This window comes from Apodemus sylvaticus, chromosome 21 (genome assembly GCF_947179515.1).
Source record: "Apodemus sylvaticus chromosome 21, mApoSyl1.1, whole genome shotgun sequence".
Classification (NCBI taxonomy): domain Eukaryota; kingdom Metazoa; phylum Chordata; class Mammalia; order Rodentia; family Muridae; genus Apodemus; species Apodemus sylvaticus.
The window spans coordinates 6,385,812-6,409,959 of NC_067492.1; the positions used below are offsets into that span (position 1 = coordinate 6,385,812).

The following is a 24,148-nucleotide window of genomic DNA, read 5'->3' on the forward strand; positions in this document are numbered from 1 at the left end:
GCTGAGGCTGGGGAGGAAGCAGAAGAAATCTGAGAAACTGAAAGCAAAGGCTGTGGAGATGAGACCCTGGGCGCAAGTGCAATTAAGAAATCTGACCAAACACAAATCATAGAAAAAACAAACAAACAAACCAACACCCTCCTCCCATAAAACCTCCAAACTTGTCCTTATCCCATGAGACTATAATTACAGCGTTTCTCTCTAGCGTTTCCTTCCTTCCAAACCTTCCACATTGCCATCCTTGCTCTTTCAAATTCATGGTTCTTTCAATTAATTGCTGTTACATACATGTGTACATATGTATCTATGTATGTATGTCTGTGTATATATGTGCATAGTCCTAATTACTTAAGTTCAGCTTGCTCAGTTTATATAATATTACCTGTATGTATGACAGACCACCACTAATGTTTTTTTTTTTTTTAAAGATTTATTTATTTATTATATGTAAGTACACTGTAGCTGTCCTCAGATACACCAGAAGAGGGCATCAGATCTCATTATGGATGGTTGTGAGCCACCATGTGGTTGCTGGGATTTGAACTCAGGACCTTTGGAAGAGCAGTCGGTGCTCTTACCCGCTGAGCCACCTCTCCAGCCCCACCACTAATGTTTTTAACCAAACTCTTCTTTCATGCCTTTCCAGGCAGCGGCAAGTTTATCTAAGACACTTCTTCCTTTCTTACAGCAAAGTCTTATGAACCGTCTGCAAACCGGCCATCTCATTTGATCTCTGACACCTGAGTTAGGCTGTCACCTGTCCACAGCCCTCCACTGGTTAACCTTCTTCCTCAGTATCAAAGTCCTGCTCTTTTGGCTGGCCACAGGTAATGGAAGTGTTCCACAGCCCACGCCCACGCGCTCCCTCATCTCAGTGACTCCCTTTTGCCAGTTCAGGGCCTCATCCTTGCTGTGTGCTTCCTGTGGAGAGTTCTTCACAGAACCTACCCACATGCCTACTTTCCTCACTCCATTCCTGTGTTTGTTCAAAGGTCATCTTTTCAGAGTCCTTCTTTGAATAACTTATATGTAAACCGTCCCCCAAGTATTTAATAGAGGTGGTATGCTGGGCATACAGCACACACTTAACTTTCTGAATGAAACAATGCAGCCTATTGTTGTGGGGTGGCACAGGCCTTTAATCCCAGCACTTGAGAGGCAGAGGCAGTGGGCTGTCTGTGAGCTCGAGGCTAGCCTGGTCTACAGAAGGAGTTCCAGGACAGCCAGGGCTATCCAGAGAAAAAGACAAATGCTGCCCAGCAAGCCACCGTGCTCCTCTTGCTGTAGTCCAGACCAGTAGCCATGGCATGTCTCTAGAGGCAGGAGCTATGCACAGCAGCCTAACAGGAGCCACCGGTGCCTTCCTCTAAATCTAGTTAAACAGGAAAAAGAAGCAGGCCAAACTAATTTCAATAGTATGTTTTATTCAAAGTAACATATCTAAAGCACTATGTCGACATGTTAGACGTTTACGTTGTTTTCTTGTGAGATGGTTTAGGTCTGTTCTTGGTCCTAAGATTTTGAAATCCCAGGCCTGTTTTTACCATTGTGGCACATGGCAATCTGGACTTTGTTCCGAGTGAAGATGTGGCTGTGAGTGGTGGCAGCACAGATCTCAACCTTTGCTCTGCTCCAACCAACTGTAACCTGTGGTCCGAAGCGCCGACAGCAAATTAGTCCTTCAGGAAGAAATGTATAAAAGCAGACACTTAGACTGGTGTTTCCTCCTGTATGTTTCTTCACTTTCAGTGTTGTGGTTTTATTTTTTATTTGTTTTAAGACAGGGTCTCACTGTGTAACCCACTGTGTAGACCAGGCTGGCCTCCCCGAGGTCCACCCGCTAGTTTCTAAAGTAATGGGATTAAAGCTATACACCATCGTGCTTGGCTCCCTTTGTTTTCTTAAGTAATCTTTAATTTATTCATTGTATGCGTGTATGTGTGCCATGTCACGCGTGTGGTTAGCATGTGGTTAGAGCACAGCTTGTGAGTTCATTCTTTTCTTTACCCATGTGACGGGGATTAATATCAGGTTGTCAGACTGATCAGGTGAAGCAGCTTAACCTGCTGAGCCATCTTGCAGCTGACTCTTCTGCTTTTGAGCTAGGGTCAGTGTGATGATGGAGTGCTTGTTCCCACATGTCACAAGTGCTGTGTAAGTTTCCACAGGTTTTTTTTTGTTTGTTTGTTTGTTTTTTCAAGACAGGGTTTTTCTGTGTAGCCCTGGCTGTCCTGGAACTCACTCTGTAGACCAGGCTGGCCTTGAACTCAGAAATCCACCTGCCTCTGCTTCCCAAGGGCTGGAATGAAAGGCGTGTGCCACCACTGCCCAGCCAATTTTCTTTTAAGTAGTGTCAGAGATGGAGTTATATGCCCTTGTGAGCCACTTGATATGAGCTCTGGCATTCCAACTTCCTTCTTCTCCAAGGGCAGCAAATGGTCTTAACACTGAGCCATCGCTCCAGCTCCTCGGGCTTCTTTTTTAAGGGCACTGATTCAATTTAAGAGATATTTGATCTCAACAACTATCACTGTAGTGCACCCCTATAATCAAAGGAGACCCATGAGTAGCACTGGTCAACCTGAGGGTCTAAATCCTTGGGGGATTGCCTAAAAACATCAGAAAACACATATTTACATTATGATTCATAACACAAGCAAAATTAGTTATGAAGTAGCAACGAAATATTGTGGGTGAGGGTAATCACAACGTGAGGAACTGTTGAAGGGCTGCAGCATTCGTGCTTCCTAAAAAGGTTGAGAACCACTGCTCTAGAGTTTGAGACCAGCCTTAATTTTGGAGGGAGACCCTATTTATTTATTTGCCTCTAAGTGCTGTCAGTCAGAGGCGTGTTAACACATGGGCTCTCCGCATCTCAGGCAAGCACTTTATCAACTGAGCTCTATTTCTAGACCCCACCCCCTTTTGTTTTCTTTTGCCGCCAGTGGCTCAGGTAGCTGAGGCTGGTCTTGAGCTCCTGATCTTTCTGCTTCCAAGGGCTACGACCACAAGTGTGCACCACAATGCCTGGATACAGATCCACTTTTTATTATTTTTTTAATTTTTAAAAAGTTCTATGTGGGACTGGAGGTCCAGTGTTCAATTCCCAGCAACCACATGGTGGCTCACAACCATCTTTAATGGGATTTGATACCCTCTTCTGTTGTGTCTGAAAATAAATAACTACAGTGTACTCATATACATAAAATAAATAAATCTTAAAAAAATAGTTCTATGTGTAAGGGTGTTTTGTCTGTGTGTGTGTCTGTCTGTGAACCATGTTACATACCTGGTGCCTAAGGAGGCCGAAGCAGGTGTTGGAACTGGAGTTACAGACTGTGGTGAGCCACCATGGTGCTGGGAACTGAGCCTGGGACCCCTGGAAGAGCAGTCAGTGCTCCTAACCTCTCTGAGTCATCTCTCTAGCCCACTTTCTTTCAAAAAAAAAAAAAAAATTCTGGGCTGGGACAATGGTGCAGCAGGTAAACCATGAGCTTATGATCCTTTTTGTTAAAATCAATTATTTATTTTATATATATATATGAGTACACTGCAGCTGTCTTCAGATACACCAGAAGAGGGCATCGGATCCCACCACAGATGGTTGTGAGCCACCATGTGGTTGCTGGGAACTGGACTCAGGAACTCCAGAAGAGCAGTCAGTGCTCTTAACCACTGAGCCATCTCTCCAGCCCCCAAGTCTATGATCCTTGAAACTTACATGAAGTGCAAAGGAGAGAACTCCACAAAGAGGTCCTTTGCCTTCCCACAAAACACACACAGTATACTGCAGTAGACACTTTTATTTCATGTAGCCTCTCATGTGCTTTAGAGGTTTCACATCCTCTTCACCCCATGTTTATGAAATTGGCACGATAGGAAAATAACCAAAGACTGGAGAAACCAAGTGTACACGGTTACAATTACAACTACTCATCACAGAGCTGGAATTTTGAACAGGGGCAGGGCAGTTTTATCATACCATGTCCTCTAAACTCTAGGTTTGCTTCAGAAGGGGAAAGGTCACCTCTAAGGTCCCATCCACTTCTGGATGTGCAATTCCCTGATTTCATAATCTGTGCTCTGCAAAGACTTTGTTTACACAGTTCAGTGAAAGACAGAAACAAAACAAAACACCCAAACCATCTATACAACTATTTCCAGGACACCCAGGGCTACACAAAGAAAACTCATTAAAAAAAAACAAACAAACCAAAAGTCAAAAACAAAACAAAACAAAGAAGAATAAATATTGATTTCAGCCACTTAGCTTTTCTGGTTCACAAATACACAGGTGCACTTAAACAGGAAAGACTGGAGGTTTGATTAAACATTTTTTTTTAGTAGATTCTAGAACAGGAATTATAGATGCTGGGAATAGAACCCAGATCCTCTGGAAGAGCAGCCAGTGAGTGCTTTTGATTGACAAGTCATCTCCCCAAGTTCCAATTACTTTAAAGAAGGATTTATATGTATTCTATATGTGTGAGTATTCTACACGTGTGTGAGTTCCTGAAAAGTCAGAAGAGGATACCAGATCTCAAGGTGGTTGTGAAGGTGTCAAAGGTGGGTGCTGAGAACCAAGCTCTGGTTCTCTGAAGGGGAGCACGTGTTCTTAACCCCTGAGCCATCTCCAGCCCTGGTGACTTATTTTATATTATGAAGTAGGCTCTTATTGTGTAGCCTATGCTAGAGATCCATCCGACCTGCTTCTGCGTAAGTCCTAGGGTTAAAAGCCTATACCAACATATCAGACTCGTCACCGTAACTCTATTTCTGGAGGCAAGGTTTTATGGAACTCAAATCTTGAACTCAAAAAATGTACACAACAATGTACTTTGAGCTCAGGATACTCCTGTCTCAGTCACTGCAGTGCTGGGATTATAGTCCTGTGCTTCGAATTTTTAGCTAGTTTGCAAACCGTCATTAAACTTTTCCGCGTTCTGTAAATTCAAACAGTAAGGCACAAGACGATGAGACTTTGCGGTCTAACTCTGAGGTTCGTCTTTTTTTGGGGGGGGGGGGTTCACGAACCATCGCAGTGAAGTTTCTTGGGCAGGGGAAGGGAGGCAGCTGAAGCGCGGGGTCTAAGGAAACCTCCGGGCAGGGTCTGGAGCTCACCACATCCCGGTTGCTAACGTGGCTCCCGGGACTCAGAGCGAAGCGCCGTCCAGGAACTCCTCCAGGGAAGAGCCTAGAGCCGCGTTCTTCCTCGCGGCATCGCAGCTGTCTTTGCTACTTCAAGAGCCTCCTGCCGGCTAGAGGCGCATTTTCTCGAAGCTCACACAGGCTTGCAGGCGACATACGACCTCGCGACCGCAGCACAAGGCCAGCCAGCACAACACATCTCTAACCTTCGGCAACAACCTTGTTTCCAGACCGCGTCTCATCACTTCCGGCACTGGGTACGGCCAATCGTGGTATTCCGTGACAGGGAGGGCAGCCAATCTAGCTGCTTTTTCCGCCTGCGTCTCGTAAGCACCGATGCCAATCTTTCCGGGACGTCTCCGTAGTCCCGCCCCATGCCCGTTACGGAAGCCGTCAGGCCGTCTGAGCCCTTTCACCCCGGCATCGCATTTCCTCTCCGACGTGACGTAAGCGGCCCCTGCCGCTCTGCGGGGCGGGCCAATGGCGGTGGCGGATACGGCGAGCCAATGGGCGGGAGGCTCTCATGCGGCCGGCGCCCGCCGCAGCCACCGCTGGGTCCTGGAGCCAGAGGCCGCCCGCGACAGAGCGCGATGGACCGAGGGCCCCAGCCGGGGAGGCGCCGCGGCGGAGTCCGCGGCCAGACGCCCCCGCAGTAGCGTCCGCGCGAGCGCCGCGGCCCCGCGTGAGCTTCTGCACACTGAGGGCGGGCTTGCATCCCGCCGGCCCCGCACTCGCCGCAGCCTACAGCCCGCGCGCCGACGCCGCCTTCCCGCCCGGGCCGCGCGGCCCGGGAAACGCGGCCGCGGGCTGCATGGGCAGCGCCCGCGCCCTGCCGCCGTTCCGCCGCGGAGCCGCGTCGCCCTCGGAGCCCGGTGAGAGGCGCAGACGACCTGGGGGTGGTGGTCGGTGAGGGCGTCGGGCGTTCCTGCGGCCTTGCGGCCTGCAGGCCTTCTCCGCTGCCCGACGCCGCGGGTGCCCCGGGGCGGGCCGTGCGCCGCGAGAGGCTGGTCGGTGGGCCGCGGGGGTCCTGCGAGCGGCCATGAGGGGCCGAGGGCGGGCTCCGAGGCCAGCCTCGGGGCGTCCCGGGGTTCGGGCGGCCGTCAGAGGCTAAGGAAGGGCTCCCGGGCGGGCTGGGGCGGTCGTGAGGATCGAGGGCGGGCCTTGACCAGGGGGCGATGGTGCGTTAGTGGGTCCCGGGACGCTGTGAGGACGAAGGCGGGCTCCCGGGCGTTCCCGGGGTCCTCAGTGGCGCGGGGCGCCGACCTCTGACCCTCGGGAGGGGCGCCGTCGCCGGGCTGGTGGTAGTTGTTATTCCCAGCGTCCCTATTATTATCGTGTTTTGAAATGGGAGCAGGCGGCCCTCGGGCTGCGAGCCGAGCCGGAGGGGGCGGGCGAGCCGGGGACCTGGAGCTTCGGGGTGCGGAGGCGCGCAGGCCCGAGTGGGGGCAGGAATGCGGGGCGGCGGGGGGCGTCTGGGGGAGGGGAAGGCGGGACGGGGGGGGGGAAGAGTGGGAGGAAAGCGATGTAGGCGACGGCTGCAGAAGCAGCCTTTGGCCTCAAGGAACAATGTGAGACGTTGCCTGAAATGTTAATTTCCGTTCCTCATTTCATCATCCCCTGGCAAGGCGGTAGCTGCGAGAATGTGTGTGTGTGTGCGCGTCTGTGTGTGAGTGTGAGTGTGTGTGTGCGCGCGCCTGTATGTGTGTGTACGTGTGTGCAGGGTCAGCCCTGCCACATGGATCTAGCCCCCTCACAGACGGATGTGCGGTTTAGCTCCTTGGTGTGGAGTCTAATTTTTTTCTCAAGGCCTTGCCTTTACCCTCCGCTCCAGTAGGGTTTTCTGTTTTTGTTATGTTTCTGGAAGGCTCCTCTAGCATAACCGCTTGCTTACAGGGCCCTGGAAGACTGGTGAAGGTTACACTGGTTCACAGGAAGGCTGTATGCTCTGAAATCTAGTTCCATGTGTAGAGTGCTCGTGTTTCACAGTGGTTTCTGCAGTCATGAGAAGTTTTACACCCACTTGAGAAAACTGGGTACTTTTACAGATTTTCCGGTAGGAAAATCAGGTTTTTGTACCTATTTGGTGAGTTTTCTGTGGTCTTTTGAACACTTTCCATTCAACTACTGAATAAAAGTGCACTATTGCAAGAAAAATCTGGCTATTGGGTCGTCTCTGGGGGATGAGAAGAGTAACTCAGCAAAGACTGTAGGTAATAATGGGTTGTGGAAAAAGCTATCGAAACAGTTACTGTGAATGGTGTTTGCGATCCTAGTCAGTGGTAATTTGGGTAGTTCCACGGTAGTCCCCCAGAATGGTACTTGTTGCCTTCAGACCTTTATTTCTTCTTTTGAACACTGACTGCTCTGAAGACCTAGAGTTCTGTTTGTGTCTTTTGAAATGATTGCACAAATACTCCGATGTCACTTTGCAGCTATACTTAAACTGGAAAAATGCCTTGCTTAACTCTGGTTATGACCCTTGAATCGGATCTCCCAGAAGCTGGTGTTCCCTCCCCCACAGTCCATTCAGCTGTTGTTCGCTCTGCTGTAGTTTCACGCTTAAGAGCAGGATCTTCTGTGATAGGCTGGCCCTCCTGAATGGTGGGATGGGAGGAACAAAGGCCAAGTTGCTATGACAGTTTCTCTTTGTGATTGCTCCGTGCATTCCTTGAAAAGCAACCCGAAAGATACTGGGAGATCTGACCTTAACTCCATACTGTGGTAAACCGTGTACAACAACATTTTCCAGAAGTTCCCTAAAAGTGTCACCTGGTTTAGAATTCCTCTCTTACTGGTCTAACTTTCTACCAGTCTTTGAACTTGCATTTTTCTGTGAGATGCTTTTCTCTCCATTAGCCATGTTAATCATGTGCTGTCAGAGTCTTTCATCTCACTAAACCAGATGGACCACTGATGACTAGTGGCTGTCATGTTAGCTATAACAGTGTTGGGTCCGTGACAAGAACTTTCTACAAATAGAGTTAAAAAAAGCTATGCTGTATATGTAAGAATATTTTTTTCTAGAAGCTTTCTGTGTGTGCTTTGGAGACCTAAGTTCATCAACTATAGGAGGAGGGTTGTTTTGCATATTGGCAGCGAGCCCATCATCAATTAAATAACATAATTAGAAAGCATCAGTAAATGCTGGTTCAGAGAATAATCTGCATTTGTTGCCAAAATAAGTGTTTTGATCTGTCCATTACCCGGTGTAAGTCCCTTCATCCCTCAGATGGCAAGTGTAATGGATGGGCGTCTGGCAGTAGCGAGATGCTTGCTGGTTAATAGGTGAAAATGATGATGCTTGCCGTATCCACCCGCACGCCGGGCAGGCTGGGCGGCCTTATTACTGCCGCTTAGGCAGCGCTCTGAGACTGAGCATGGCCCCTGTGATAACTTTAAACAAAAATCGAATGGATTCACATCACTAGGAGTTATTGTCCTGAAATGTTTTCAGTATGTGTTCTCATTTGAATTTCAAATGGAATTTCTGTCCAATTCAGCTTTCTCAGTTTTGTCTTAAAGCTATATGAAAGAGAGTGTCAGTCCTCAGCTCCGGAACTCAGGCAGTTGGATAATTGGCATGGAAAGCCTTTTAGGCTTAGAAAATGATCCGCTTTAATGACTACCTCATTAATTCCTATAGATATTTTTATTTATTTATTTTTTTTTTATGGTTTTGTTTTTTGAGACAGAGTTTCTCTGTATAGCCCTGGCTGTCCTGGAACTCAGAAATCCACCTGCCTCTGCCTCCCAGAGTGCTGGGATTACAGGCGTGCACCACCACCGATATTTTTATTCTTAAGTGGCTTGTTTGGTGTATATTTGTGGTACCTCTTTTTTTTTTTTTTTTTTTTTGGTTTTTTTGGTTTTTTTGAGTCAGGGTTTCTCTGTGTAGTTCTGGCTGTCCTGGAACTCACTCTGTAGACCAGGTTGGCCTCGAACTCAGAAATCTGCCTGCCTCTGCCTCCCAAGTGCTGGGATTACAGGCGTGCGCCACCACTGCCCGGCTGTGGTACCTCTTAAGCTAGACTAAAATTCAGCTTTGTATTTAAGTGCCTGTTTTTGCTTTTCTGAATTTTTAGAATTATTATTTAATCATTCTATTCAGTTTTTCTTGTAGTTCATATTTAGACATACCAAAACCATCTTTTTCTGACAGTCTCAAGTAGCCCCTGCTGGCCTTGAACTTCTGTGCAGCAGAAGATAACCTTGGGGTTTTGGTCCTCCTCCTCTCACCACCAGTGCTAGGACGTTACAGGCATGTGCTACCACCCAGGCTTCCTGAACATCAGCTCCCCCAAACAGCATTAAAAAATATGATAGAACTACAAATACTGTTTTTATAAGCATCAAAATGGCTATTGTGAGCTGGTGAATTCTTAGTGAAAATACCAGTACTTGGGGGGTTGGGTTAGGAGAAGGAGAAGTTCGAGTCGTGGTTGTCAACATAGTAGTTATAGGCCGTTGAGAACTCAAGATTCTGTCTCAGAAAACCAAAACCCGGGCTGGTAAGATGGCTCATCGTGTAAAAGTGCTTGCTCCCAAGCCTGAGGACCTGACTTTGATCCCTAAATCCTACACAGTAACGAGGAGAATTGATTCCTTCAAGTTGTCCTTTGACGTTTGCATGCTTTCAGTGGCACAGGGCTACAAGATAGATAAGTAAATGTTCAAAAACAAAACAAAAAACAAAACCACAACCAACAAACCCAAGTCATTAACAACTCCTCCGCCCCCCATACAAACAAACCCAGCTACAGCCAAAAAGACCTAACTGATTCTGTAACAAACTTCTGTTGAGATTTTTTTTTTAAGTTTTATTGAGTACACTGTCACTGTCTTCAGAAGAGGGTGTCAGACCCCATTACAGATGGTTGCGAACCACTACATACATGGTTGCTGGGATTTGAACTCAGGACCTCTTGAAGAGCAGTGAGTGCTCTTCACTGCTGAGCCATCTCTCTGGCCCATGCCTTTTGATTTCTAGAGTGGCTGTGAGGCTTTCTCCTTGGGCTGTGCCATGCTGGTGTGCCTGTCTGCGGTGTGGAGGCACGCATGGAGGCTCATACTGCTATCTGCTTTATGTTTTAGTTAAGTTCCTTTTAATGAGATTTCATTTTTCCTTTCCTTCCTTTCTTTTCTTTTTTAAAATAAAAATTATTATTTTATGTGCATTGGTGTTTTGCCTGCATGCATTACTGCGTGGGGGTGTCAGATCCTTGGAACCAGAGTTAGACAGTTGTAAGCTGCCTGAGTGCTGAGAATTGAACCCTGATCCTCTAGAAGAGGAGCCAGTGTTCTTTACTCCCGAACCATCTTTCCAACCTCCTCTCCTCTCCCCTCCCCTCCCCTCCCCTCTCCTCTCCTCCCCTCCCCTCCCCTCCCCCTCCCCTCCCCCTCCCCTCCCTTCCCCTCCCCTTCTTTTCCCCTCTCCTCCCCTCCTCTCCACTCTTCCCTCCCCTCTTCTCTCTTCCCTTCCCCTCCCCTCTTCTCCACTCTCCCCTCTCCTCCCCTCCTCTCCACTCTCCCCTCCCCTCCTCTCTCCTCTCCTTTCTCTTTCCACTCCTCTCCTCTCCCCTCCCTTCCCCTCCCCTCCCCTCCCCTCACAAGATCTTAAATATATCCTTACTGGCCTTTACTGTGTTGCAGAGAATGACCTTGAATTTCTGATCTTCTGACTTCCAGGGTACTACTAGGTTAACTTATACACAACCACACCCTGTTTATTCCTGGGCTGTTTGCAAGCTATGGAAGCTGCTTCCTGTTTGAGATTCCTGGCCCCTCCCACTCTAGCACTCCCCCCTCATTCTTTTAAGATAGGTTTCCCTTCTCCTCCCACAGGGTCTCTATGTAGCCGTGGTTGTCTTGGAACTTGTCCACGCTGGCCTCAAACTGGAATTAAAGACGCGTGCTGCTACTGCTCCACTGGACAGGCTCTTATGTTATCCAGCCCAAGCTGGTCTTGAACTGACTGTATAACTAGGGACTATCTTTTTATTTTGAAAATTAAATTTATTTATTTGTGTAGTAGCCAAGGATCCTTGAATCACCTGTATCCTTCTGTCTCATTTACACAAGTGGGGAGATACTAGGTCTGATTGTTACTGAAACTTCCTAATTAGCCTCCTAAGGAAAGTACCCCCCCCCCCCACTTTGTTATAACCACATAGAACTTAACACAAATAAATGTCATCAATTATGTAATACTTAGTTTGATGTCTTGCTCCTGTCTTCCCAGCTCCAGAGATCAGGTTGTGTGCTTTAATGGAGCTAGGGAATGAAGGATCTTACTGGTGACATTGGCCAGTAACATAATTGGTTCAAGGAGTAGTTGTGGGATTGTTTAAAGCAGTAGTTTTCAGCCCATGACCCCTTTGGGGTCTGATTTCACAGGAGTTGCCATCAGAAAACACAGAATTTTACGTTGTAATTTGTAACAGTAGCAAAATTGTAGTTATGAAATATCAATGAAAATAATTTTATGGTTGGGGGCCACCACAACATGAGGAAATGTATTACAGGTCGGGGTTAAGAAGGTTCAGAACCGCTGGTTTAAGTTGTATACTTGGAAGTATATGAATAATTTTGATCTGGGAAGTTGACTGGCTAGAAATCCTGCTGCACTCTTGCACTGCTTCCCCATCGTCTTCACACTGCTGACTTTGTATCTGAGGGTTAGGGCGTGGCTCACAGACTGAAGGGCAGAGGGTTTGTTTGTTTGTTTGTTGAGGGAAATGTACCAAAGTGGAGTTGCATGTTTTTGCTTTCCCTTGTAGCCTTAGGTTTCCTTTCTTTTTGAAACTAGGTCTTGTATAGCTCAGGGTGGCCCCTGGCTCCTGATTCTCTGGTTTTGGGATGTTGGGATTATAGGTGCATTCTGCCATGTCCAGCCTTAACCCAGTCTGTACGTGTGTGTGTAGTGTATCCATCTCTCTTTCACTCCATATATGCATATATAAAATTAAACAATATTTTTATTATCTGTATGTGCATTTTTGTCTGCACATGTAAGTGTACTTTCTGACATTCCTGGGGCCCTTGGAGGTCAGAAGAAGGTGTGCCATGTCATATCTTTGGGAACTAAAGTTATGGACAGTTGCAAGCCACCACATGGGTGCTGGGAACTGAACCTGGGTCCTCTGTCAGAGCAGCAGGTGCTCTCTCTTAACTGTAGAGCCATCATTCCAGCCCTGGGTACAGTCTTTGTTTTCTAAATTTTAATTTTTGGCTGAGATGTAGCTCTGAGGTCTCTCACCTGTCTGCTGTGCTCGAGGCATCGATTCCTGACTCCTCCACGCACTGTGGTGGGAGAATGTTTAATAGTTCGTGTTTTATGTTCATTCCATCCGTCCATCCACCCGTCCGTCCATCTGTCCATTCATCTATCTGAGCCAGGGTTCCTCTATGTAGCCCTCCCTGGCTATCCTGGAATTTGGTCTAGAGACTAGGCTGGCTTGGAACTCAAAAGATTCACCTACCCCTGCCTCCCAAGTGCTGGGGGTAAAAGGTGTGTGCCATCATCACCCAGTCACCCAGTAACAAAGGTTTTTTTAAATTATTTAAGATCCTGTTTCTGTATAATTAGGCTGATCTCAGACTTGTGATTGTCTTGCCACAGCTTGCATTGCAGATGTGTACTAAGACAGGGTAGAAATTTGCTTTTGAGAAGAAAATTATGTTTGGGAGTTCTTGGTTTTGGTAAGTAGGCTGGGTTTGTTTGGTTTAATCATTTGGGGGATGTAGGATGTAGGAGGAAGCAGTTGGCTGTGGTTTGAACCATTTAGCGTTCTGTCCTCTGCACTCCACAGTTCCTCCCAAAAAGGTGATGTTAGGAAAGGGTGAAATTGAAATTTATTTGTAAATGTTTAATAACCATAATGGCAGATTTTCATCTAAAATGCACCAAACATGTTTTTTCTTTTCTCTTCTAAAACAGGAAGAGAAATACTGAAGAAGTTTATTGCTTATTCTTAGCAAGTTATTAATATTGGGGGCTGGAGAGATGGCCCAGTAGTTAAGAGCATTGGTTACTCTCACAGAGGACTCAACTTTTCTTTCTCAACACCCACATGGTGGCTTACAGGTATCCTTAACTCCAATGTCAGGAGATTACCTCCAAGGGCACCAGATACACTAGTGTTACACATACACAAAAATTAAAAATAAATTGATTTTTAAACAGTTTGCTGCATGCACACCTTTAATTACAGTTCTTGGGAGGCAGAGCCAGGTGGATCTCTGAGTTAGAAGCCAGCCTAGTCTACAGAGTAAGTTCCAGGACAGCCACAGCTACCCAGAGAAACACTGCCTCAAAAAAATCCAAAAAGAAAAGAAACAAAAAGAAAGGCGGTGTAGTTTTCATCGCCTCTCTGAGCGGCCTGGGCCTGCCCGTGTGCTCTGCCATGTGCTCTGTCAGTGCTCTGCCATGGAGCTGCTCCCCAGCCCAGCTCACCATGCTTTAAATGTGGTTTGTACATCCTGTAGAACAGGAAATACGACCTAAAAAACGCCAAAGCAACAGTTTTGAAAGAATTTACTTAAAAATTATTACTGGAAGTGAAAGCACTAGCTGCTCTTGTAGGGAGCCATGTTTGACCCCAGCGCTTACACAGTGGCTCACAGCTGTAGTTGCGGTTCAAGGGGACCTGACGTCCTCTCTGGTCCTCCACAGATGTGTGTCTAGGTACACAGAGATGTACACATGTATGAATGTCATTTATTTATGTGCTTTCTCGGTGTATATATTTGCACACCAGAGAGTGTCAAATCCCATGGCACTACAGTTAAAGACAGTTGTGAGCCACCATGTGGGTGCTGGCGGTTGAACTCAGGACGACTCGAAGAATAGCTGTTGCTATTACTGCATCATAAGTCACTGGCTGGCTAAGGGATATACAGAGCAAGGAAAGAAAGCCTTTCTGGGTGGTTACATAGAAGAAACCTGGACTTTTAGGGGGCTGAAAAAATATATTAGTAACTTGCATTGGTTACTACTCTGTAACCTCAAGATTGACTCAGGTTTTAAGTTTTTAGATTTTGTGAGGATTGTATGTTTTCTTCCCCTCCCCCCCTTTTTTTGGTGCATAGTGTGGGAAGTGGTTTAAGACAGTGTCTGACTGGCCTGGAACTTGTTTTGTTGACCAGGCTAGCCTTGAAGTCACACATCTGCCTGCCTCAGGCGCATGCATGCTCTTCAGAGCCTAGTGAATGCACCAGTGATGAGGTTTTGTTTGCTTGTGCTTCTGAGGCTCCCCACCCCAGACCTTTTAACTGTGTGCTGTCAGCAGTGAGTGCAGGTGACAGGGGCTGTGAGCATCTGTGTATGTGTGTGTGTGTGAGAGAGAGAGAGACTCCGTTCCTGAGTGTGCGAAGTCATCTCTCTAGCCCCTCGTTTCAAAAGTTTTGGGACATTAAAAAATTTTTTTTAAAGACAAAAATTAGGTAAGTTTTGTGCCAGGGCTTGGGTTTTGCATTTCTGTCTCCTGAGTATGGGGTTACAGGCCTGCACCACTAGACTTCACCTGGCCTCTCCTCTCCTCTTGCTGTGGGTGTATATCACAGCACATATGTGAACTTTGGAGGAACTTGTGGGTCCCAGGGATTGATACTTAAGGCTTGAAGGCTGCAAGCGCCTTTATCCATCTGAGTCATCTCGTTAGCCCTTCTGTGAAACGTAGATACTTGGTCTGTGCCTTCCCTTACAGTTTAATTAGTTAGACAGAAGTACATTAATGAGATTACATGGAGAGAGCCTTTGACACACACACACACACACACACACACACACACACACAGTTACTCCTGCTTCTGGTAAACTTGCATTATCCTTCCCCATCTCAGTAATGGGCTTGACTCAAGGGCCATGTGGACACTAGGCAAGGGTTCTGTTTACTTCTTAGCCACACCTTCAGCTGTGGTGCCTACTTCCTGTGTTTTTTGAGCCCTGACTGTCCTGAAACTGTAGACCAGGTTGGCCTCAAACTCATATTGCATGCCTTGCCTTTCAGGCTGCTGGGACTGAAGGCATGTGCCATCACACTTAGCTTTAATAAGAGTTTTTTTGGGGGTGCAGGGTATTGTGTGTTGAACTTAGAGCATTCTGGGTAAGCATTTTACTCTCGATTTTCTCTGCCCAGTCTTCCCTTTTTGCCCCTTTCCTGTTTATTGTGTTTTGAAGCATTGTTTCTATGCCAGACTGGCTTCAGACTGCAATTGCAGATGACACTGAGCTCTTCCATCCTCCTGCCTACTCCACTTCTGTCTGCTGGTTTTATAGGCATTCACCACCCTGCCTAGTTTATGCAGTACTGGGGATTAAACTGGGGCTTACGCATGCTAGGAAAGCATCTGAGCAGCTGATGAGCTAGGCTACATCCCAGCCCCACTTACACACTTAACTTCTTCTGCACAGCCCCAGCTGCCCTGGAACCCACTGTGCAGACCAGGCTGTCCCAGAACCCACTGTGCAGACCAGGCTGTCCTAGAATCCACTGTGCAGACCAGGCTACCCTCAGACTTACAGAGACTCGCCTTCCTTAGGGGAGCAGGAGCAGGAGCAGGAGCGCATCCACACAATAAGCAGAAAGGGAAAAAAAGTAGGACGTGGTGCGGCTATAAATTCTGAAAGTCATCCTGTAGTGACATGCTTCAGCAAGGTTAAACCTAAAGGTTCCATAACCTTCCCAAACAGCAAGACCAGCTGAGGACTGAGTGTCCAAATTCATGAGCTCATTACACACCACTAGGCCCATTGCTTCACTAGTGTGACAGAGAAACGTCCCTTTAGAATATGTTCACTTTGCCAGGTGGAGTACACCCTCCGTCCTAAAAGCCGGCTGTAGTGCGTGTGCAGCACTCTGCCCTGGCCATCACTTGATACTGTGGGTATCCATGCGTTCCTGTGAGGTCACAGCTGGGCGTCGGAGCTCTCCTGTTGTAGCATCTGTGGATTGGGCTTGTGTGGCCAGCCCTTGTGTGAGCTGTTGCCATTCAGCGCTACTTGATTTCAGGGTTCACTGGATAGTCCGTGTCACCCTCTGCTATCGCCGATCAGCCTTCATTCCTCAACCACCCAGGTTAACAGACTTAGACGCTGTTGTTTGTGCCTGCTGTATGCTACACTTCCTAAGGGCACGGGTAGCTCTGGTCCTGTGGTGTGTTCTGGAGGGAGATGTGGGCAGCTTACCTCAGAACAGGACACAGTGTTCAGGGACGCAGCAGGTGGGGATTTCTCGGAGAAGCCTGAAAGTGGCCAGACAGGGCCTCACAAGTGTTTGAGCAGAGATGTTAATATTAGGAGCTCTTGTTTATATCCAAGACAGTTGGGAGGGAGTTAGAGACTTTTGGTATGTGCTCTCAAAGTTTTACTAAGTCAGTACAAAATGTAAGCCAAGACAGTAGAGAGGGAGCTAGAGACTAGTTGTCGAAACCCAGCCCCATAGAGGAAGAGTAGAGACCCTGGGTGTCAGACCTGGGTGAATTCACCTGGGTTTAGTTTTATCTTCTGCCTTCTGTATTTTCTCTCTATTTGTGTCAGTACATAGGTAATTAATATTTACTTGAAAGAGATTGGCCTTTGAAGGTCTGCCCTTACAAAGGCTTCTATATGTCTGAGAAAATGGTAATATCCGGCAGGACATGTTACTTTATGTAAGAAACATTCAATACATTCAATCTAGACCAAATTTAATAGTGAGCACTGTTGAGTTCCCTCAGGTTAGTAGGATGCAGTTCTTACTGTGAGTGCTTCTCTCCTGTCATCACTGTGCAGGGCTAGGGAGGGAGAAAGGGAGGGGGAGAGAGAGAGAGAGAGAGAGAGAGAGAGAGAGAGAGAGAGGGAGGGAGGTGAACAGAGGTACAGGAGGGAGGATGGGCAGTAGTGTAGTGGTGGGTGGTGCTGAGCCCTGTGTTTGCTGGGTGCTCCTCATCTCCCATTCCACCATGATGGCTCTCTGGGAACTCTACACTGCTTGGGGGATTGCGCCTTGCTAGGTAAGAGTGTTTTTTTAGGGACACTTCTCACTATGCAGCTGTAGTTGGCCTGGAACTCAGTATGTAGACCAGGCTGTCCACTTTTCTCTGCTTCTCAAAAGTCCTGGACTCAAAGGCATGTGCCGCTGCCACTTGCAACCAGGTAAGGCTTTGAAACAAGCATCAGCTCAGTGGGCTGCTGATGCTCGGGTGACTGCTGGGCCAGGGTAACTCAGCTCCGGGCACCCGGGTGGGCGAGAAACAGCCGCGCACATTGTATGCTTGCTATCTTTCTAATCTTACTTGTTTACACACACACACACACACACACACACACACACACACACACACACACACACACACACACACTATTACATATATTTGAGACAGTCTCCACTCTGTAGACCAGGCTTGCCTGCTTCTTTCTGGAGTGCTGGGATTAAAAGGCGTGAGCCTTCTAAATGATTAAAGCCTTCCCCTCCCTCTCCCCTGCCCCCTTCCTCTCCCCTCTCCCTCTCCTTCCCTCCCTCCCTCCCTCTCCTGCTTGCTCTCTCACTCTGTCACTCTCTCCTCTCTCATTTTGTGCCTTACCCAAACAAGGCTACCGCATTTTCTTGTTTAAGAATGCTTTTGGCGGGCGGTGGTGGCGCACGCCTTAATCCCAGCACTTGGGAGGCAGAGGCAGGCGAATTTCTGAGTTCGAGGCCAGCCTGGTCTACAGAGTGAGTTCCAGGACAGCCAGGGCTACACAGAGAAACCCTGTCTCGAAAAAAACCAAAAAAAAAAAAAAAAAAAAAAAAAAGAATGCTTTTGAGGAGCTGGGCGTGGTGGCTCATGCCTGTAATCCCAGCACTTGGGAGGCAGAGGCAGGCGAATTTCTGAGTTCGAGGCCAGCCTGGTCTACAGAGTGAGTTCCAGGACAGCCAGGACTACACAGAGAAACCCTGACTCAAAAAACAAACAAACAAAAAAGAATGCTTTTGAGGTATATGTTTTCAGTGAGTGAAATAAGAAAACAAAAAAACTTATAACCAAGTGGGCCTATCAAAGCTGTTTGGTTGAAGTGTTGCAGCTGGGGCTGAAGCCAGTTCTCCCTGGGCTGTTAAGATAAAAGGAGACAACCTGCCTCCATCCTCAGACTCTGAGGTCAGTGTTGCCTAATAGCTAAAAATTGTGGAACTTTAAATAATAGATTCAGGAATTGTGTGTTTAATCTTGTGGTACTGAGCTTTACTTTTGAAAGTGGAACCTCTTACTTATGGGAGAACCAGAAGGTAGGTTGTGGGTGTGAAATGGGAGTGGTGAGATTTGTAGCCCATGTAATACTTTGAGCTTGGTGTGTAGGTGTTACTTTGTGGCCACATTTATGTTAAAAGTGAGTTATCCAAACTGGGTATAATGGTTTATGCCCCAATCCCAGGAATGCTAGGAGCTGGGGCCAGCCTTATAGTAAGACAACTACTCCCTAAATGCTCCTCTACCCCACGCCCACCCCCAAACCCAATCAATAAACACATGTGCAGAGAGAGGGGCTTTAGTGAGTAGTTGGAGAGCTAGACCTGGAACTCATTCTTTATCAACAGGATTCTCTTTAGACTTCCTCTGTGGTTGTCATTGGTGGCTACTCCCATGACCTGTGGCATGTGCTCCTGTGCATGTAGCTGTACTTCATAGGATGTGGAGGTGATAGAAAATCACACAGCATGAACTAGATGGCTCAGTGGGTAGGGGGCTTTACTTCAACCTTGATGACCTCAGTTCAATCCTTGACCCCACAGGGTGGACGGAGAGAACTGGCTGCCTCAGATCTGTCCTCTGATAGCAAGATGTGCGTGCCTTGTTACTGCTTGATTAACCCCCCCCCCCCATGATTAACCAAAAAGAAATACAGAAAATCATTGATGAGAATCAGATTACACATTCACAGTTTGACTCAAGCCTAGCATGTGACTCAGAGTAGTAGTCCCTCACTATGAATAGTTGATACTGGTGTTAATTCCTTCTTCCTCTTCCTTTCTGTTACTTTTAGGGGTTTATGCTTTAGTATTGACCTATATCCTCAGCCTTTTTGAATTAGGGTCTTAGCCTACTAAAATGCCCAGAGAGAGACCTTGAGCGTTTGAGCTATAGGCATGCACTAACATGACTATCCTGATACTAGTTCCTGTTTCTGAGTAGATTTTATTCTTGTTTGTTTGTTTATTGGTTTTTCAAGACAGGGTTTCTCCTGTACCCTTGGCTGTCCTGGAACTCACTCTGTAAATTAGGCTTGCCTGGAACCCGGGTGCTGAGATTAAAGTTGATCAATAAAATTTGTACAGAAAGCATCCAAGGGCTGGTTAATCTAGGGAAATAACTTCTTAGGCCTTTAAAAATAACCTTCAGTTTTCATATAAGTTTTTCTTAAGCGTTGAAATGTTTTTCTATCTTTCCTCATTGATTCTGTGTAGTAGGTAAATCTCCCTGTAGTTAATGTTCTGGTGATGTTAACTTTTTTCTGAGCCAATTACCTGCTGCTTGAGGACTGACTTTCAGGGAACTTGCCAGTGATGAGACTGTTGCCCTGGGAACAAGGGGACCCAAAGGAATACACTGTACATACAGTTGTCACAGGCTGCATGGCTGTTTAGTGTCATCCAGCTGGTCAGAGAGCTTTTCTTTGGCTTCATTCTGTTGAGTGCCAATCTTGGTAGCACATACCTGTAGTTCCAGTGCTTGGGAAATTCTAGACCACCTTGGGCTACAGAGTGAGACTTTTTTTAGATTTATTTATTTTATTTTATGGAAGTTTTTTTTTTTTTTTTTTTTTTTTTTTTTTGTTTTTTTGCCTTTGCTTATGTATGTGCACCACATGTGTATCTGGTGCTTAAAAGTCAGAAGAGGATGCTAGATCCTCTGATACCTGATTGTGAACCACCACGTGTGTACAGGCATCTGAACCCAGGTCCTTTGCAAAAGCAACACATACTCTTTAATCTCTGAGCCCTCTCGCTGGCTCCTTTAGCTTAGTTTGTTTTGTGTTGTGTAGTTTTGTGAGACAGGGTGTCTTGGCATTCTTGGAACTGGAAACAGGCTGGTCTTAGCCCTAGGTCTGGGATTAAAGGTATGTGTTGCATCTGACAGTTTCAATTTTTGAGACAAGGTCTTACTGTATTTCAGACTAGCCTCAGTCTCCTTGTGTAGCCAGTCAGTGGCAGCCTTAAAGTTCTGATTTTCTCAAGTGCGTGAACTGCACGAGTCTATCAGCATGCCTAGTTTTTTGCCCCTGGAGACAGAGTGAACCTAATGAAACCTTCATGCTTGCTAGGTGATCACCTGAGCCATCCCCCACCCCAGTCCCTGTTTTTGTTTGTTTTTTTCCAACAGTTTCATGTTGAAGTTCAGGCTGGCCTTGAACTCTCCCACATCCCAGGCTGGCCTTAGACTTGCTCCAGTTCTTCTTTCTAGTTCCCCAGTGCTGCATTGATTGCAGCTGCCATTCACCACCCTAGGCTGAGACCCTTCTGTTCAAAAACAAAAACCAAGCAGCGTCTTCTATTGTTGAGTTATATGCTTCTTTGATGTTAGAGTTCTGGTAATAAGCACAAAGAATTGTTTATAGAGGTCTAATGTGGTTACCACAGGGAGAACTTGGAGTTGTTGTAAGTGATATCCCCAGGGTGGGGAGGTTAGAAGGACCGTATGGGACGAAGAGCCATGGCACGCTGGTTGTGGCCATCAGCGGACACCTTTGTACCGGAATTTTTGAGAATAAGACATTGAGGTTGTTTTGGGGGGACATTCCTTTGGTGTAATCTTCCTTCTGGGATTTTGGGGTAACCCAGGTGGGCTAGGGGAGAGTATCCAAGTGTGGTACAGGAATGTCCTATCATTAGGAAAGTAGGATTTCCTTTCTTTGGACTCGGCTGTCCTGCAGTATGGTTACCTTCTGGTTTTCATCTGTCATTGCTCTTCATTGTTGCATTTAAGTGTGTGCTTGAGTCATAGCTTAGATATAAGTCATATCTTATATCTAAGCATTCTTAGGCTTCGACTGAATCTGGGTCTCAAAGACCACAAGACAGTGATGGCCCTGTGATCCCAAGGTTAGAAAGGTTGAGGCCTGGAGACCATTCCACTGTGCCTAGCACAGTCCAGCCGTCGTCTGTACAAGTCTCACACAGTGTTCCCCTAAGTGTGCTCTCTCTGTCCCTGCAGGGCATGCCTGTGCAGCGGCCTCTCATGTTCTCTGGCTATTGGGTCTTGGCCTTGGCCTATGTGTGGGGTGGGGGCTCCCTTTTTGACACCGGTTTTCTTGTACTTTAGTCTAGTTTGAAATTTGATAACTTAATATGTATAGAGGTTGGCCTTGAACCTCTGAAGTGCTGGAATTTCTAGGAGGTGCTTGTATGCCTGCCTGTTCTGCCTCCTTCCTTCCCTTCCTGATTCCTCTTCTCCCACTTCTGCCCTCTCTCTTGACTAACTTTGATTTAAAAAAAGGGAAGATTGTTTAGGAACTCACCTTGTAAACAGGAAGTACAAAATCAGTTTTATTAGTAATTTTTAATAATAAAAATAAGTAATAAGACTTGTTGATTTTTTTTTTTTAAACTTTCATTTCAAAGCCTTAGTAAACAAAAGATGTCAAGCAATAATATTAGGTTTAACTTTAATGTTTGTGAGTACTATTTAACGTTTCAAGAACTCTTCTGTAACCTACTTTCTATCATATCCAGACATGTTCATCACTAGCACTCTGAAAAATTGAAGAAACAAAACAAATACTTTGAGGTCAGAGATTGATGACTCGGTTTTATTGCTACATAATTTCTTCATCACGCTGACATTTTAGCAAGGTCAAATTTCAAGTGCAGAATGCATGATGGTGGCCTTGGTGAAGCATTCTAGTTCCTTATTCCCAAAGTACAGACCTGTCTTTCAGTGAAAATGTATCCTTAGATATAGTAGGAATTAGTGGGGTTGTTTCTCAGGCAATCTAGAAGGTCCCCTCCAGCTACTCTTTGTACCCCCCTCCCTTTTATTTTGGCTTTTTTCGAGGAGACAGGGTTTCTCTGTGTAGTCCTGGCTGTCCTGGAATTCACTCTGTAGACCAGGCTGGCCTCGAACTCAGAAATCAGCCTGCCTCTGCCTCCCAGAGTGCTGGGATTACAGGCGTGCGCCACCACTGCCCGGCCTTTGTACCCTTTTTTAAAAAATGGTTCAGTTGGGCTGGAGAGATGCCTCAGCAGTTAAGAGCACTGACTGCTCTTCCAGAGGTGCTGAGTTCAATTTGCAGCAACCGCATGGTGGCTCACAACCAGCCGTAATGATATCTGACGCCCTCTTCTGGTGTGTCTGAAGACAGTGACAGTGTAGTCACACATATAAAGTAGATAAATCTTTTTTTAAAAAAAAGTGTTCAGTTTATTGGCCTTAAGTACGTTCACTTATATATTTTTTAAAAAGTTATATTTAGAGTTGCAAACTTGTTTGTGTAGTGTTCAGAGGTCAACTTTCAGGACTTAGTTTTTATCTTTTTTTTTTTTTAAAGGTTTATTTATTTATTATATGTGAGTACACCATACTTACTTGGAAGTAAGTGCTTAGCCATTGAATTCTGACCCTAGCCATCTGTTGTTGATTTCTATCCCCTTCCTACATCTCCCCTCTCTTCTCTCTCTCTGTCTTTTGTCTCATACTGTAGCCTTAGCTGGCCTGGAATTCTGATATGTAGATCAGACTGGCTGTGAACTCACAGTCTCACAGTGATCCACCTCCTTCTGCTTCTCATGTTCTGGGCGGTGGCATGCACTACCATACCTTGCTCATACTGTTTCCTAAACCCTTTGTAGATGTTCATGCAACAGGCTTCTGCCTGCTGCCCCCACTCTAAAAGCCTCATGTGTCTCAGCGAGTTACCACATCGTCTAGTCTGGACAGGCCTATAATTGTTTCTTGTATGCTTTGTAATATTGTGAGGTGAATGCCAGAATAATGTGAAGCCAAGAGGGTGACTTCTACTCCTCAACTCCTGTAGTGACTCAGACAAATTTAAGGAGCGAGGAGAGGCCTGGGACACAGCAGGGAATTCCAGACTGAGGTAAAAGCACATTAAGGCTGGGGTTGTGGTAGAGTACTTGTGTAGTGTATGTAAGATTCCAGATTCAGTTCCCAGTATCACAAAATAACTAAAAGCAAAACTCTACTTGCTATAAATCCCAGAGAATTTCTGGTTTTCAGAGTCAATATTTTTATTAGCAATTACTATAATTACAGACTATGCAAAAAGAATTTTTTGTATACACACACACACACACACACACACACACACACAGTAGATGTACAGTAATTGCTTTTTTTTTTTTTGGCTTTTTTCGAGACAGGGTTTCTCTGTGTAGCCCTGGCTGTCCTGGAACTCACTCTGTAGACCAGGCTGGCCTCGAACTCAGAAATCCACCTGCCTCTGCCTCCCAGAGTGCTGGGATTACAGGCGTGCGCCACCATCGCCCGGCAGTAATTGCTTTTTAAAAACCTGTCTTGGAGCCCGGTGGTTCTCCTTATCTCAAAAAACAAAAAAAACAAAAAAACAAAACAAAAACAAAAACAAAAACAAAACAAAACAAAAAAAACCCCAAAAACAAAAAACCAAAACCAACCAACCAACCAAAACCCCTGAAATCCTGATCTTGGGTTTTCTTCTGTGTTAATAGGGAGCTACTTCAGTGTATGTATTTGGTCAACTTGTCTGTTGCTGATGGACTTGTTCTCGGTGTCTTACTGTACCAGTAATACTTAATACTATATTTGTTTTAAGTGTTATTGCTATTAGTTACATTCTAGAATTGCTGGGTCAAGGATTATAAATATTTAAAGTTGTGATTTTACCAGATTACTTTGGGTCAAGAATGTACTTGGCTCATGCTCAATGCCCAACTATGAAGGCTTCATTTGGCCGTTGTTTTTTAATTTAACCTACCTTTCAGATCAAGCTACATGCTTTCCCCCTTCCAAGTATCGGTGCACATAAGTGTACATCTGTTCACATAAGTGT

General features: G+C 46.2%; 2 protein-coding genes across 4 annotated transcripts in view; one reads left to right on the forward strand and one right to left on the reverse strand.

The window, feature by feature from the left end:
* Positions 1–1,404: 1,404 nt before the first annotated feature.
* Positions 1,405–22,999, reverse strand: LOC127672089 (proline-rich protein HaeIII subfamily 1-like). The gene is made up of 5 exons (XM_052167295.1): positions 22,918–22,999; positions 16,334–16,389; positions 6,412–6,620; positions 5,122–6,308; positions 1,405–1,679 (listed from the first exon to the last, which is right to left on the reverse strand). The coding sequence occupies exons 1-4, from the start codon at positions 22,997–22,999 to the stop codon at positions 5,561–5,563; spliced, it is 1,095 nt and encodes a 364-aa protein (XP_052023255.1). The 3' UTR covers positions 1,405–1,679; positions 5,122–5,560.
* Positions 5,916–24,148, forward strand: part of Ankrd11 (ankyrin repeat domain containing 11) — a 152,376-nt gene continuing 134,143 nt past the window's right edge. For all 3 annotated transcript variants that reach the window (XM_052166288.1, XM_052166290.1, XM_052166289.1), the window contains exon 1: positions 5,916–6,020. The gene's annotated coding sequence lies outside the window, so the exon portion shown is untranslated. The remainder of the gene's footprint in view (positions 6,021–24,148) is intronic.